Source organism: Phyllostomus discolor, chromosome 11 (assembly GCF_004126475.2).
Source record: "Phyllostomus discolor isolate MPI-MPIP mPhyDis1 chromosome 11, mPhyDis1.pri.v3, whole genome shotgun sequence".
In the NCBI taxonomy this organism is placed as follows: domain Eukaryota; kingdom Metazoa; phylum Chordata; class Mammalia; order Chiroptera; family Phyllostomidae; genus Phyllostomus; species Phyllostomus discolor.
This window is the reverse complement of record NC_040913.2, coordinates 57,090,091-57,107,876: the sequence shown is the minus strand read 5'-3', so window position 1 is coordinate 57,107,876 and position 17,786 is coordinate 57,090,091. Positions and strand designations below refer to the sequence as shown.

Here is a 17,786-nt window from a genome sequence, read left to right as displayed (position 1 = left end):
ATGGAAAAGACAAAGATGGATGAGTAAATAAGGCTCTTTGTAAAGTTATCTACAAAGGAGTTCCCATAAGACTGTCAGCTGATTTCTCAAAAGAAACTGCAGGCAAGAAGGGACTGGAAATAAGTATTCTAAGTGATGAAAAGCAAGGACCTTCAACCTGTATTACTCTATCCAGCAAAGCTATCATTAGAATTGAAGGGCAGATAAAGGGCTTCTCGGACAAGGTACAGCTAAAGGAGTTTATCATCACCAAGCTGTTATTACATGAAATGTTAAAGGGGCTATTTTAAGAAATAAGAAGGCTTTTCATAAAGGTGGAGGAAGGCAATGGGGGGAAAATTAGGACAACTGTAATAGCATAATCAATAAAATATATATTTTAAAAAGGAAAAGACAATGCAAAAAAAAATGGGTAACACATTTGAAATCATTTCACAAAAGAGGACAACCAAATGACGCATAAAAATAAGATGTTCAACTTCACTGGCCTGTCTGGGAAATGCATATCAAAGCCACATAACTTTCAGATTAGCTTAAAGTTTAAGGTCTGGAACAGCAACTGTGGATGGGAATGTGTATTCACACACTACTAGTAGGAGAGTAGACTACCATTTGGGAAAGGTGAATATAGGCATAACCTACAATTTAGCAATTTCACCTCTAGCAATACACCCAAGAGAAACATGTGCACATGTACATACACTATAAGACAAATGTAAAAATGTTCATGGCAGCATTGTTTGAAAATTCAAAAACTAGAATAGATCCAGTACATTCATAAAATTGAATATTATACAGCAATATACATAGTGTACATGTCTATATACTATGAGATGAAGCATGCAAACATAAGACTTAAAGAAGTCAACATTCAAACACATGGAGACTTAATAACATGTTATTAAATAATGAATGAGTCAATAATGATATCAAGGAAAGAAATAAAAAAGTTTCTGGAAACAAAAGAAAATGTACAACAACCCAAAACCTATGGGACACATCCTGGGAGGGGTGTTCACAGCAATATAGGCTTACCTAAAGAAGACAGAAAAATCCCAAATAAGCGACCTAACCCTACATCTAAAAGAAATAGAGGAACAAAAACAAACAATGCCCACAGCAAGTAGAAGGAAGAAAATAATCAAGATCAGGGCAGAATTCAATTACACAGACACAAAAAGAACAAAATTCAAAAGAACAATAAATCCAAGATCTGGTTCTTTGAAAAGTTAAACAAAATTGACATGCCTTTAATCAGACTCATCAGGAAAAAACCAGAAAGTGCCCAAATATTATTTTAGAAATGAAAGAGGAGAAGTTTCAACCAAAACAACAGAAATACAAAGGATTGTAAGAAATTACTATGAACAACTCTATGCCAAGAAATTTGACAAACTAGGCCAGGGGTATCAAAATCATTTTTACCAGGGGAACATTAACTTCATGGTTGCCTTCAAAGGGCCAAATGTAATTTTAGGACTGTATAAATGTAACTACTCCTTAACAGTTAAGCGAGAGCTCAGCACTGCTGCTGGGTAGAAACAAGGTGCCAGGCTGGATAAAAGAAGGTGGAGGGCCAGATTCAGTCTGCAGGCCTTGTATTTGCTGCCTGTGACCCAGGCAAAATGGACAAATTTCTTGAAACACAAAATCTGCCAAAACTGAATCAAGAAGAAGCAGAAAGCCTAAAAAGACCTATAATAGCTAGTGAAATAAAGCAGTAATTTAAAAACTCCTGGCATACAAAAGCCCTGGATTGTATGGCTTCACAGATGAATTTTACTAAACATTTAAGGAAGAGCTAACTCTTTTCATTCTCAAATTATTCCAAAAAATTTAAGAAAAGGGAAGACTCCCAAACCATTTTAAAGAGATTAGTATCATCCTAATTTCAAAACCAGGTCAAGACACAACAAAGAATGAAAACTACAGGCCAATATCTCTGATGAACATATATTCTAAAATCCTCCACAAAATACAGGCAATCTACATTCAGAAATACATTAAAAAGATCATACACTATGATCAAGTGGGATTCATCCCAGAGAGGCAAGGTTGGTACAATATCCACAAATCACTAAATGTAATACACCACATAAACACTATGGGGGACAAAAATCACATGATCATAGCAACAGATGCAAAAAAAAAGCATTTGATAAAATCTTGCACCCATTTATGATAAAAACATCCAGGAAAGTAGGAATAGAGAGAGCATATCTCAACTAATATTGCCTATATATGAGAAACCTATAGCTCACATCATACTTAATGCGGAAAAACTAAGAGCTTTCCTGTTAATATCAGGGAACAAGACAAGAATGTCCACTGTGACCACTCCTATTCAACATAGTACTGGAAGTTCTAGCCACATCAACATAAAAAGAAGAAAGAAAGGAAAGAAAGGAAAGAAAGAAAGAAAGAAAGAAAAGGCATCCAAATTGGAAAGGAGGAAATATGCCTGTCATTATTTGCAGATGACATGCTAATGTACACAAAAAACCCTATAGGCTCCACACAAAAAAACATTTGAGCTAATAAGTAAACATGGCAAACAAGCAGGATACAAAGTCAATATTCAGAATTTAATGGCATTTTTGTACACCAACAATGAAGTATTATAAAGAGAACTTGGACAAACATTTCATTTACTACAGCAGCAAGAAAAATAAAGTACCTAGAAATAAATTTAACCAAGGAGGTAAAGACCTGTACTCAGAAAATTACACAACACTGAAGAAAGAAATTAAGGAAGACACAAATAAATGGAAGCATATATCATGTACATGGATTGGAAGAACACAAGATGTGGTGGATGGCGTAACCCTCAATTAACCAGCTGGAGGGAAGGACCCAACAAAGAAAGACCCAACAACAATCAAAACACAAAGACATACAGAGAGCCAAAATAAATGACAGCCCAAGACCAGTGAGCTCAGGAAATGAAGGAGATGGCACCACTGAATCTCACAGGTGTTCTACCACAGAAGTCCATATCATAAACCCAGGGAGTCAAAACAGATCAATTTAAAAAGCAGAGGCTACCAAGAAGAGTCTCACAAACAATGGGGAGACAAAGAAACAATCCCCAAATGAAGGGAAAGGAGGAAGCCTCAGAAAGAATGCTAAATGAAATAGAGGCAAGTCAAGTATCAGATAGTGAGATCAAAGCAATGGTTATCAGGAAGCCCAATTAGCTCACAGAGAATTACCAGAAACTACAGGAAACCTACAATGAACTCACTGCAAACTATATCAACATGAAAAAGGAAATAGAAACTATCAACAAGGGCCAAGAGGAAATGAAGAATACAATTTCTGAACTGAAGAACACAGTAGAAGGAATCAAAGGCAGGCTCCATGAAGCAGAGGATCAGATCAATGAGCTGGAGGACAAGGTAGAAAAAAAAAAACCACACCCAGAATGAGCAAGAAAAGGAAAAGAGGCTCAGAAAGAATGAAGAGGGGTTAAGGGAGATGCACGACAACACGAAATGTAATAATATCCACATAATAGGGATACCAGAAGGAGAAGAAGAAGAGCAAGGGATAGAAAACCTGTTTGAAAAAGTAGTGATGGAAAAGTTCCCTAAATTGATGAGAGAAAAATTCATACAAATCTGGGAAACAAGAGAGTCCCAATCAAGAGGAACCCAAAGAGGCCCACTTCAAGACACATCATAATTAAAATGGCAAAATTCTAAGATAAAGAGAGAATCTTAAAGGCAGCAAGGTAAAAACAGGAAGTAACATACAAGGGAGTCCCGATTGGCTGGCAGCTGACTTCTCAATGGAAATGCTCCAAGCCAGAAGAGAATGGCAAGAAATACTCCAAGTAATGAGAACCATAGGCTTGCAACCAAGACTGCTTTATCCAGCAAGTCTCTTAATTAAAATGGAAGGCCAAATAAGGAGCTTCCTATACGAAAGAGGGGTGAAAGAATACACCTCCTCCAAACAGCACTGCAAGATATGCTAAATGGACTGCTTTAAGAAGAGGAAGAAAAATACTGTGAGAGAAACACAGGTACGAAAAAATGGCAAAGAATAAGTACCTATAAATAATAACCTTAAACATAAATGAACTAAATGCTCCAATCAAAAGACACAGAATAGCTAAATGGGTAAGAAAACATGACCCACACATACGCTGTCTACAAGAGACCCACCTCAAAACAAAAGACCTACACAGACTGAAAGTGAAGGGTTGGAAAAATATTTTCCAAGCAAACAGACAGGAAAAAAAAAAAAACAGCTGGGGTAGCAATACTCATATCGGATAAAATAGATCTCAAAAAAAGAGCCATAAAAAGAGACCCAAAAGGTCACTTCATAATACTTAAGGGAAGAATCCACCAAGAAGACATAAATATTGTAAATATATATGCACCCAAAATAGGAGCACCCAAATACATAAAGAAAATCTTAGAGGACTTCAAGAAACATATTGACAGCAACAATATTATAGTATGGCATTTTAATACTCCACTGTCAAAAATGGATAGATTTCCCAAACAAAATATCAACAAAGATATTGTGGCATTGAACAATGCCCTAGATGAAATGGACTTCACTGATACACGTACAGCCTTACATCCTAAAGAATCAAAATACACATTATTTTTCAAATGCACACGAAACATTTTCAAAGATAGACTACATGGTAGGACACAAAACAAGCCTCAACAAATTCAAGAAAATTGAAATTATATCAAGCATTTTCTCCAATCACAAAGTACTGAAACTAAAAATCAACCTCAAAGAAAAAAATCCCAAAACACTCAAAATCATGGAGACTGAATAGCATGCTATTAAACAATGAATGGATCAAGAATGAAATTAGGGAAGAAATAAAAAAGTTTCTAGAAACAAATGAAAAATGAACTCGCAACAATCCAAAACTTATGGGACATGGCAAAGGTAGTCCTGAGAGGGAATTTCATAGTGATACAAGCCTACCTTGACCAAGAGCAGAGCAGAATTAAATGACTTAAGAGTCTAAAAGCACAGTTCTAAGGATCAATAAATCCAGGAGCTCTTTGTTTGAAAAGATAAACAACATCTATAAGCCTTTAGGCAGGCTCATCAAGAAAAAAGGAGATAAGGACTTCCGCCAAGACAGAGGCATAGGTGGATGCACTTTGCCTCCACGCACAACCAAGATTGGAACAACAACAATTTAGAGGTAGGATAACATCCAGAACTGACAGAAAGTTTATCTGAATGGAAGTCAGACAGCCAAGAAATTAAAATAAACCCATTCATCCAGACCGGTAGGAGGGGAGAAGACCAGAAGCTGGGTGGGGATCGAGGCTCGGAGAACAGGGAGAATTGGGCACATAAGGCAACTGGGAGTGTGTAAGGCATCTGGGGCGTGCAAGAACACAGCAGGTGGACCCTGACTACGCAAGCAGCAGCTGGCAGACCCAGTGAGGCGGCGATTGTGGAACAGGGCAGAGCACACAACCCAGGATCCCAGAGAAGGGACTGAGGTCCCACAGAGAACGGAGCTACCACCATTGTTCCCTCTCGGCCCCGCCCTCACATATAACATCACAATCTAGCGACGGGGTGCCCAGCCCTGGTGAACACCGAAGGCTCCGCCCCTCACCGTAACAGGAGGACTGGACCAAAAAAAAAAAAAAAGAGAGAGAGAGACAGTGACAGAGAGAGAGAGAGAGAGAGAGAGAGAGAGAGAGAGAGAGAGATGGCTCAAACAGAACAAATCAGTGCCCCAGAACTTATCCTTTTGAGTGACCAAGAGATAGCCAATCTACCAGATGTACAGTTCAAAACACTGGTGATCAGAAAGCTCACAGAATTGGTTGATTTTGGTCACAAATCAGATGAACAAATGCAGGTTACCGTAAAAGAAATGAAGGAAAATGCACAGGGAACCAATAGTGATGGGAAAGAAACTGGGACTCAAAACAATAGAGTGGACCAGAAGGAAGAAACAAACAACCAATCGGGGGTGGGGAATGGAGAAATAAGAATTCAAAAAAAATGAGGGGGAGCTTAGGAACCTCCAGGGCATCATTAAACGTTCCAACATCTGAATTATAGGGGTACCAGAAGGGGAAGAGGAAGTGCAACAGATTGAACACATATTTGAACAAATAATAAAGGAGAACTTCCCCATTCTGGCAAAGGAAATAGATTTCCAGGAAATCTAGGAAGCTCAGAGGGTCCCAAAGAAGCTGGACCCAAGAAGAAACACACCAAGGCACATCATAATTACATTAGCCAAGGTAAAAATGAAGGAGAGAATCCTAGAAGCAGCAAAAGATAAGGGGACAGTCACCTACAAAGGAGTTCCCATCAGACTGTCAGCTGATTTCTCAAAAGAGACCTTACAGGCAAGAAGGGGCTGGAAAGAAGTGTTCCAAGTCATGAAAGACAAGGACCTGTAACCCAGACTGCTCTATCCAGCAAAGCTTGCATTTAGAATGGAAGGACAGATAAAGTGCTTCTCAGATAAGAGCAAGTTAAAGGAGTTCATCACTACCAAGCCCTTATTTTATAAAAAGTTAAAGGGACTTATCCAAGAAAAGAAAAAAAAAACATGTATAGTAAAAGGACAGCAAACTCACAATTATTAACAAGCACACCTAAAGCAGGACCAAAAGAAACTAAGCAAACAACTAGAACAGGAACAGAACCACAGAAAGATCACATGGAGGGTTAGCAACAGGGGAGTGGGAGGAGGAGAGAGGAAATAAAGGTACAGAGAATAAGTAGCATAGATTGCAGGTTGAAAATCGATAGGGGGAGGGTAAGAATAGTATGAGAAATGTAGAAGCTGAAGAACTTATAAGTATGACACATGGACATGAACTAAAAGGGGGGAATGAGGGTGGAGAGGGTGTACAGGGTGGAGGGGAGTGAAGGGGGGAAATGGGACAATTGTAATAGTATAATCAATAAAATATATTTTAAAAAAAGAAAAAAGAGATAAGACCCAAATAAACACAATCAGAAATGAAAGAGGGGAGATTACAACTGATACCACAGAAATACAAAAGATTATAAGAAATTACTATGAAGAGCTATATGCCAAGAAATTTGAAATCCTGGGTCAAGTAGACAAACTGTAGAAAAATATCTTTTAAAACTCAATGAAGAAGAAGCAGAAAGCTTGAACAGACCAGTAACAGCTGATAACATTGAAATCAAATGTTATCAAAAAGCTTCTGACACACAAAAGCACTGGACCAAATGGTTTCACAGGAGAATTTTACAAAGCATTTAAGGGAGAGCTAACTCTCATCCCTCACAAATTATTCCAAAAAATTCAAATAGATGGTAGACTCCCAAACTCATTTTGTGAAGCCAGCATCATCCTTATCCCAAAACCAGATAATGACACAACAAAGAAATAAAACTTCAGTCCAATATCACTGATGAACATAGATGCTAAAATCCTCAAGAAAATATTGGCAAATTACATCCAGAAATACATTAAAAAGATCATACACCATGATGAAGTGGATTCATTCCAGGGATGCAAGGATGGTACAATATTTGCAAATCAATAAACATAATACACCACATAAAAGGAAAGACAAAAATCACATGATCATATCAATAGATGTGGAAAAAGCATTCGATAAGGTATGGTACCCATTTACGATAAAAACTCTTAGCAAAATGAGAGTAGCGGGACCATCCCTTAACATAATAAAGCCCATATATGATAGACCTACCACCAACATCATACTCAACAGGCAAAAACTTAGAGCTTTCCCACTAAGATCAGAAACAAGACAAGGATGCCCGCTTTCACCATTCTTATTCGACATAGTACTAGATATCCTAGCCACAGCAACCACACGAGAAAAAGAAATAAAAGGCACCCATGTGGAAAGGAAGAAACAAAACTGTCATTGTTTGAAGATGACATGATAGTGTACATAGAAAATCCTACAGACTCCACCAAGAAACTACTCAACCTAATAAATGAATTTGGCAAAATAGCAGGATACAAAGTCAATACTCAGAAATCAAAGGCATTTTTGTGCACCAACAATGAAATATCAGAAATGGGAATCAGGAAAAAAATTCCATTTGATATAGCAACAACAACAAAAATAAACTACCTAGGAATAAACCTAACCAAGGAGGTAAAAGACCTGTACTCAGAAATCCATACAACACTGAAGAAAGAAATTAAGGAAGACATAAACAAATGGAAGCATGTGCCATGCTCATGGATTAGAAGAATTAACATCATCAAAATGGCCATACTACCCAAAGCGATTTATAGATTCAATGCAATACCTATTAAAGCACCCATGACATATTTCACAGATATAGAACAAGCATTTCAGAAATTTATATGGAACCATAAGTGACCCCAAATAGCTGCAGCAATTTTGAGAAAGAAGAACAAAGCAGGAGGGATCACGATACCTGATATCAAACTATTGCAAGGCCACTGTAATCAAAACAGCCTCGTACTGGCATAAGAACAGAGAATGGACCAATAGAACAGAACAGAGAGCCCAGAAATAAACCCAAGTCTCTATGGTCAACTAATATTTCATAGAGGGGGAAGAAGCATAAAATGGAGTAGAAACAGCCTCTTCAACAAATGGTGTTGGGAGATCTGGACAGCTACATGTGAAAAAATGAAACTCCATCACCAACTTACACCATACACAAAAGTAAATTCAAGGTGGATAAAAGACTTAAATATAATTTGTGACACCATAAAAGTCCTAGAGGAAAACATCGGCAGGGAAATCTCAGACATTCCACGCAGCAGCGCCTTCACTGACACGTCACCTAAAGCAAGGGACATAAAGGAAAGAATAAACAAATGTGACCTCATCAAAGCTTCTGCACAGCTAAAGAAAACAGCATTAAAATGAAAAGAGAACCAACTATGTGGGAAAACATATTTGCCAATGATACCTCAGACAAAGGTTTGATCTCCAAAATATATAAAGAACTCACACAACTCCACTCCAGGAAGACAAAAAACCCAATTAAAAAATGAGCAAAAAACTTGAACAGACACTTCTCCAAGGAGGACATACAGAGGCTCCAGAGACATATGAAAGGATGCTCAGCATCACTAGCCATCAGAGAGATGCAAATTAAAACCACAATGAGAAACCACTTCACACTTGCCAGAATGGCCATCCTTAGTAAATCAACAAACAACAAGTTCTGGAGAGGATATGGAGAAAAGGGAACACTAGTGCACTGTTAGTGGGAATGCAGACTGGTGCAGCCACTGTGGAAAACGATATAGAATATAATTAAAAAATCAAAAAAGGAAGTGCCTTTTGACCCAGTGATTCCATTACTGAGAATATCCTAAGAATCCCCAGTGCCCAATTCAAAAGAACTTATGCTCCTCTATCCTATGTTCATAGCATTGCTATTTACAATAGCCAAGTCCTTGAAACAGCCTACATGCCCATCAGTAAATTGAGTGGATCAAAAAACCATGGTACATTTACACAATGGAATACTGCACAGTAGAAGGAAAGAAGGAACTCCTACCCTTTGCGACAGCATGGATGGAACTGGAGAATATTATGCTAAGTGAAATAAGCCAGTCAGTGAAAGAGAAATACCATAGGATCTCTTCTATAATAGGAATCTAATGAAGAACATAAACTAACAAACCAAACAGAATCACAGGTAAGGAAACGGATCAGATTGAATATAATTAGAGGGGAGAAGGCAGGGGGACAATAGTGGAAAGAAGGGGAAGGGAACATGTATGAATGACCCACTGACATGGACAAGTGTTGGTATTAACTGTGGGAGCAGGTGATGGGATGAGCAGAAGAGGACAAAGGGGGAAAAATTGAGACAACTATAATAAAATAATAAAAATGATTAAAAAAATAAAGTCAGACACAAAACACACACACACACACACACACCATTTACATACATGGAAAAATCACCATAGTAGGTTGAGCCATGTATAATTATCACTATTTAATCATTTCTGACCTATAAAAACAGCAATACCAGATTGTTCAAACTAATGTGCTAATAGAAATAAGGACTTTGGGTGTAGGGAGGGTAGGAAGGGTAGGTTGGTGGTTAGGAAGAGACAGGAGAGGGACTTTGACAAGCTTTATTCCTTGTCTTGGGTAAGACAAGTAGTGGTTAAACAGAAGTGTCCACTCTGTGATAATTCAATGCATGTATAATTTATGATTTGTATACTTTTCTCTACATGTTATGTACTGATGAAGTAAACAAAGAACTACCTATGTCCCAGAGAACTACCCAAGTGAGAGAGAAATATCCCACTACTGTCAGATAAAACAACACTATAAACATAATGATGAATGACAACCAACATTGGGCCTTAATGTTTGCATGACAGAATAGTTGGAACTCCTTGAGAAATGAGACCATATGACTCTATCACCTGAGTTTGCTGTAATGCTGAGACGTCTCTGTTCTAGGCAACTGTGGTCATGTAAGAATACAGACCTAATATTACCAATTCTTCCAATAAAAATAGGAAAGCTGGATTTTAATGTAACCATATCCCCTCAAACAAACAAACAAAAACCACTTTGCCGCCACCACCACCTACCTATTAGAGCAGATAAAACTAAGCAGACCACAGTATGAGTGGGTAGGAATGTGAAGTTCCTGGAGCAGTTACCCTCTACTCTGTTGGTGGGACACAGAATGGTGCTGCCCCTTGAACAACAGCTTACAACTCTCTTAAAAAGTTAAATATATACCTACTATGACTTACCAATTCTCTTAGATATCATTCCAAATTAAATCAAAATGTATTTCCACAAAGGGACTTGTACACAAATGTTGGAACAATCAAAGTGTCCATTAAAAGGTGAATAAATAAATCATGATTTATTCATACCATGAAATAATACTCATTAATAAGGAACAAGCTAATTGTAATATAAGTGAATTTCAAACCATTACTCTGGAATAAGGCAGGCAAAAATACATTTTTATTCTGCTTACACAAAATTCTAGAAACTGCAAAATAATCTAGAGTGACAAAAAGCAGTTCAGTGGCTACCTGGGGATGTGGGTGGAGACAAGGCAGACAAGCCTTACAAAGGAAGACAAGCAAACCTGTGGGGGTGATGGGTGTAATCATTATCTTGACATTGGTGATGGTTTCCTGGAAGTATGCATCTAACAAGACTTATCAAGTTCATAAACACACACACAGAATATATATTACTATACTTCAGTTATTTGGCTATGCCCTAATAAAGTTGAGGGAGGGGTGATAAAGAGTTAAAGTCTTCCTATTTCTTTGTCTTTGCTCCCTCACCAGGAGTAATCACTATCCAGAAGCTGGTGTGTATATTCTTCTCATCTACATTTTTACCATACAAACACACACCCATAAATATTGGATAGTATTATTTTGCATATTTTACAATTTTATACAAATGTTTTATCATTAATATTTTAATTATAAATTTACGCACTTGAGATAAGCATACTTATTTGTTCTGAATGCTGTATAATATTTCATAGTGTGAATAATACACAATTTTTAAAAACCTATTCTTTTGTTGATGGTTATTTAGATTGTTTCATCCAAGAGTATAGTCAGGTAAAAAGACCTTCACTGTAGCATTCTGTGTCATTTCAAAAAAATGGAATTTCTCAAAATTAATATTTGGAAGTAAAATTATTGTTCACTAGATGAATTATGCTGATAGATTTTTTGTGGTTGGACCACACTTGTACTCTTGGAATGCATCTTACATGACTCTGCCTTTAAGAAACAACACCTTGCCAGGGAACCACATTACATTTATTATTCCAGACCTAGTTCTTCATTTGGAATCTCTAGATTAAATTCTCCATAAAGCTGCTTTTGGCTATAGGAACTTATCTTGTACTTTGTAAATTTAACTCTAATTAACAAATATGAACAGAATACCTCCACTGGTCACAATAGAGAGCAGGTTTCCATCATCATATATATTAACAGAGTAATTCAACATCTCAGCTGTGCCAAAAGAGCCATATTCTTGGGCTTCTTTGTAGTTTCTCAATACAGTAGATTTACTCAAGTCCCCGTCTTCATTTGAATCAATGCAGGCTCTGTAAATTCAGAATACAGAATAGTCAATAAAATCTACTTTCTTACCTCTCTTCAAGTCCTGTAACATTGCTTCTCAGGTCTTTCTACCAGCTCCACTTTTACCACAGCAAACACAATAACTGCATGGCTTATATTTCTGCTTTATAGTCATCAGTAAAGATTAGGTAACACAGCTTCACAAAACTCTAGGCAGAAATCCTTACAGCCACTTAAGAAATAGACCAAAGCTTAACCTAGAGCTTTGGAATGTTTAGGATGATTTTTGACGCATAGCCTAGACCTTACTTCCTGCTTCATCTAGAACTGGCTTCATGAACCCAACAACATATGCAAGCTCCTTGAAGCAAAAACTATTATCAAGCTTCCATCCCACAGTTGTAGCAACTTTAGGTAAACACTTATCTTTTACAAAAACTATCTACATAGTTTAATGGCTTTCCTCCTGTCTGCTCTTTCCCCATCTTAGCTTTTTGATTATACAGAGGGCACTATAAATACTAAGGAACATATACCTTATACTTAATATGTTCCATGAACAAACTAAAATAAATTGGAAAAAAGGATCTCTAAAACTGTCTTTATGTATACAAGGGGGAACCCCCTCAAAAAAAAAGGAAATTTATAAAAAACTGTGTATTCATTCTTACATATTTAAACTTTACTCACCTTCAAAGTATTCTCTATTTCATGCAATACACCTATTGAGACATTTTTTCCCATTGCTCAAAACAAGTTTTGGAGTCATCGATTTTGATGCCTTTTAATGCTTCTACCACTTTTTGTTTTACCTCTTCCACACTGACAAAATGTTTCCCTTTGAGGATTTTTTTCATCCAGGAAAACAAACAAAAACAGTCACTTGGCATAAGATCCAGTGACTATAGAGGGTGGGGCACAGGGGTCTTACCATTTTGGGTCAAAACTGCTGAACACTCAGCACTGTGTGGGCACGGTGCTCATAAATCATGAAATGGGCAAATGCATTGAAAGAGTCTTCAAAAAAATTCACTGAAGCCAAACACAGCCTCTCACAACATCAGCTGGTACACTGATACAGATGGGTTCCTAGAACATTCACCTAGTGGGAGAGGCCTATACTACAAGGGACACCCCTCCAGAAGATAATTCTGGTTTTTTTGGGGTCCCCTGTCATATGCCTCAATCAATGCATAGCTAAAAGGTTTTACAACATTTCAGAAAGACATATAATATAGCAAAATACTGAAAACTAAACACTGAGGAGGAAAATTAGCCAAAAAAAAAAAAAAACAAGTAGCATGTCAACTGGAGTTAGGACTGAAGTTAAAAGGTAAAATGCATGCCATTAAAACCTCCATATTTGCTAGATAGAGTGGCACTTTTGGTTCCAAGACGGATAGCCAGTATCCATCCTGGAAATAAGCTCTGAAGTCCTCATCCAGCCATTTCTTTCATCCAGCCCATAATACACTCTAAATTTCTAATAGTTCCTCTGTCGTCTTCTGGATCTTTTCCCTCTTACCTTCAGCCTCCCTTTTCTACCCTCTTAGCTAATTTTTACTAGTCCTTCGATGAAATCTTTCCTGATGCTTCCTAGATGGGTTCAGATGTTCCTAATACTTTCTTCCACAGGATCTTCAGTCCATGGAGTAAATTCTAGAAAGTCTACATGATACAAAGAAGCTACTCAAATATTCACCAAATGATAAAAGAATGAATGAATCAACACTTTAATAACATTCTCATAGCAAGGGTAGTCAAGATGGCGGCATAGGTAAATACGGTACTTGTATCCTCCCACAACCACAACAGGATTACAACTAAACTACATAGTCATCATTCAGAACTGCCTGAAATCCAGCTGAACAGAAGTCCTACAACTAAGGATATAAAGAAGCAGCCTCATCAATCCTGGTAGGAGGGGCAGAGATGCAAAACAAGCTGGTCCTACAACCACATGTGGTAGATAAAAATCAGGAGGCATGTCTCCGTTTATGAGGACCTTCTGAAGAGCGAGGGATCCCAGCCCTCCCACTAAGCACCCCCAACCCCCTGCCCAGGGTTCCAGTGCCAGGAAGTGATGTCACCATAACTTCTAGCTGTAAAAACCAGTGAGGACTGTGACTGAGTGAGATGGAGGGTAGCTGGAGTCCCTAGTGCTCTTAAAGGGCCTGCCCACAGACTTACTCGGACTGGCTCACTCCGAGCTTCAGTGCTGGGGCAGCAACTCCATAGGCACCATAGACATACAGAGAGGAAATTACTTGTCTATATAACACTAGGGTGAGAGCTGCAGAGGCAGCTTTCTCCCAGACAGAAGTGCTGGCAGAAGCCACTGTTCCTTTTCTGAAGAGCCCACAGCTGGTGGTCATTCCTAGGACTCCCATCAACCTTGCTAACATCATTTGCCCCACCCTGGTGACTCTCTGAGACCTGCCACACCCAACTTACAGGTCCACCCAAATTGTTTCCAGGCGTTTTTCCATAAGAATGGCCTGTCCTGGCTCATGCTTCAGACTTTCCTAACATCTCCCAAAGAAGCAGCATCTGGCCTCAGTGGGCCATGTATTGCTCACTAAGTGGCTCTAGGCCTAGTACTAGTGGCAGCCAGCCTTATTTCATAGCTTGGACTCTTCTGGGCACCTCCAAGGCCAGCACCAGTAGCAGCCATCTGCAGATTACTTTGTAGTCCATGCCAGGTGGCCCTAGACAGAACACAGGTGGTGACAGACCTTGGCCTATACCATTCAGAGACCTCAGATGGTAGACATCCTCAGACGATGATGAAGCACTATCCAACCACCTTCACAGGTGACACTCAAGAAGCAGAATCAGTGGACACCAGAGTCTAGCTGAAGTAAGTCTTGCTCTTTTTTAAAAAAAGATTTTATTTATTTATTTTTAGAGGGGAAGGAAGGGAGAAAGAGACAGGGAGAGAGAAACATCAGTGTGTGGTTGCCTCTCATGTGGCCCCCACTGGGGACATGGCCTGCAACCCAGGCATGTGCCCTGACTGGGAATCGAACCTGCGATGCTTTGGTTCACAGCCCGCACTCAACCCACTGAGCTACACCAGCCAGGGAAGTCTTGCTCTTTAGGGTGGGCCCCTGCACAGCTTATCCACCATGCTTGTCAAACACAGTCCTTGAAGCTGAGTCGACCTATGAATAAATCCCTCCCATGTGCCCACAGCAATCAAGGCTCAACTACCATAGGAGAGTGCACATAGCCCACATGGTGGGGGGCACATTGAAGTGCCCAGTTTGAGTGAATAAGGAGGCTGTACTACTGGATCCTATAAGATCTTACTACATTAGGCCACTCTACCAAGTCAAAGAGACATAGCACCTCTACCTGATATATAGAAACAAACATAGGATGGCTGCCAAAATGTGGAGACTCAGAAACATGTCCCAAATTAAAAAACAGAACAAAACTGCAGAAAAAGAACTAAACAAAATGGAGACAAGCAATTTACGAGATGCAGAGTTCAAAACAATGGTTTATAAAGCTGCTCAATGAACTTAAGGGAAGAGTCATTAAACTTAGTGAGAATTCCAACAATCATGAAAAAGGACATGGAACCCACAGAAAAAGAACCAGTCAGAAATGAGGGAAATACTAACTGAAATGATGAATAATTTACAGCAGGGGTGTCAAACTCATTTTCACCAGGGGCCACATCAGCCTCGTGGTTGCCTTCAAAGGGCTGAAATAGTTTTAGGACCATATAAATGTAACTACTCCTTAACTGTTAAGGAGTTGAAACTACATTCAGCTCTTTGAAGGCAACCACAAGGCTGATGTGGCCCCTGGTGAAAGTGAGTTTGACACCCTTGATTTATAGGGACTCAACAGTAGAGTAGATGAAGCCAAAAATTAAATAAGCCATTTGGAATATAAGGAAGCAAAAACCACCCAAACAGAAGAGCAAAAAAGGAAAAACAATACAAAAAAAAACCCCAAAACAAAACACCTAGGATAGTGTATGGAGCCTCTGGGACAACTTCAAATGGCCAACATTTGAATCATGCGGGTGCTAGAAGGAAATGACAGAGAGCAGGAAATTGAAAACCTATTTGAAAAACTGACAGAAAACATCCCTGACCTGACAAAGGAAATAGATATACAAGTCTAGGAAGTGCAGAAATTCCCAAACAAGATGAACTCATAGAATCCCAAAACAAGACACATAATTAAAATGGAAAAGGTTAAAGACAAACAGAATCTTAAAAGCAGCAAGAGAAGAGTAGTTACCTACAAGGGAGATCCCATAAGACTGTCAGTAGACTTCTCAACAGAAACTTTGTAGGCCAAATATTCAAAGTGATTAAAAGCCAGGATCTACAACCAAGATTACTCTACCCAGCAAACCTATCATTTAGAATCAAAGAACATATAAAGAGCTTCCCAGACAAGAAAAAGCTAAAGGTGTTTATCACTACCAAACCAGTAATACATGAAATGTTAAAGGGTTTAAGAAGAAAATGTTAAATATTTAAGAAGAAGAATAAGATTAAAAATATGAAAAATGGGAATAGAAACATGTCCATCAACAGCTGGATCTAAAAAACCCAAAATAAATGAACAAGAACAGAAATGTACTCATGGATACAGAGAACATTTTAACAGTTGCCAGATGGAAGTGGGGGAAAGGAGGATGGGTGAAAAAAGTGAAGGGAATAAGAAGTACAAATTGGTAGTTACAGAATAGCCATGGTGATATAAAGTACAGCACAAGGAATTTAGTAAATAACATTCTAATAACTATGTATGGTATCAGATGAGTATAAGATTTATGGGACAATCAGTAAGTTATGCCATGTGAAATCACTGGGTGGTACATCTGTAATATAATACTGAATGTCAACTTTGATTGAAAAATAAAAACATGATTAAAAAATTCTCACAGCAAATGCAGTGATGCATTTCACAGATCAGTTTCTTTTAACCACTATCAATGTAAAGTGACTGAACAATTCAAGCACGCTATCAAAATAAGTATAAAATTTAGTGGTTTCATTAAATAACTCCACAGATAGGAAATGTGAATGTAGTGTAAGGTTACAACTTTCTGAAGATCTGCTTAGCTTCATTCAAGGAACATTTGTTAGAATACAGAGAAAGGGAATATGAAAATGTTTAGAGGGGAGAGGGGAGGGAATTTCAGGGGAATTTCAGGGGATAAGGGGAAGGGTTTACAAGAACAAGTATAAAGGACACATGGACAAAAACTAGGGGTGGGTGGAAATGGGAAGGAGGTGGGGAGGGCTGGGTGGGTGGGCTGGGATGGGAGTAAAAGATAGAAAATTGTACTTGAACAGTAATTAAAATAAGAGTATTAAAAATAAATATATAATTATGTTAAAAGAAAATGGTTGATGGAAAGAATTACGGTATATGTTGATACACATGGAAGACAGAAGAAACAGAATTTTGAGGTTATAAATTTCTGAACACTTTAAATACATTTCTTCAATTTTTCTATGGAAAAAATCTATAGCTTTCATCAACTCTAAAACAAACAAACAAACAACAAAAAACAAACACAACAAACCTGAGATAGCAGGATCTAAAACCAGCAAAAATAAAATGTCTTTCCTTTGTATAATCCTCTATAAATATTCATATGTACTGTTTTTCTCCACCAGTTTCTGCTCCATTAAGGAGAGATAGTCAGTTTAACATTATACATCCTGGTGAATATTTAAGAATATTGTTAGAGTAG

The 17,786-nt window shown here is 38.1% G+C and overlaps 1 protein-coding gene across 4 annotated transcripts in view; it reads right to left on the bottom strand.

The window, feature by feature from the left end:
* The window catches only part of TPP2 (tripeptidyl peptidase 2), a 122,247-nt gene that overhangs the window by 83,626 nt on the left and 20,835 nt on the right, over positions 1-17,786 (bottom strand). For all 4 annotated transcript variants that reach the window (XR_003685550.2, XM_036011434.1, XM_028526286.2 and 1 more), the window contains exon 6: positions 11,915-12,078. Coding sequence is in view for 3 of the 4 variants with exons in the window: in XM_036011434.1 (XP_035867327.1) it covers positions 11,915-12,078 (164 nt within the window). In the remaining variant the exon portion in view is untranslated. The remainder of the gene's footprint in view (positions 1-11,914; positions 12,079-17,786) is intronic.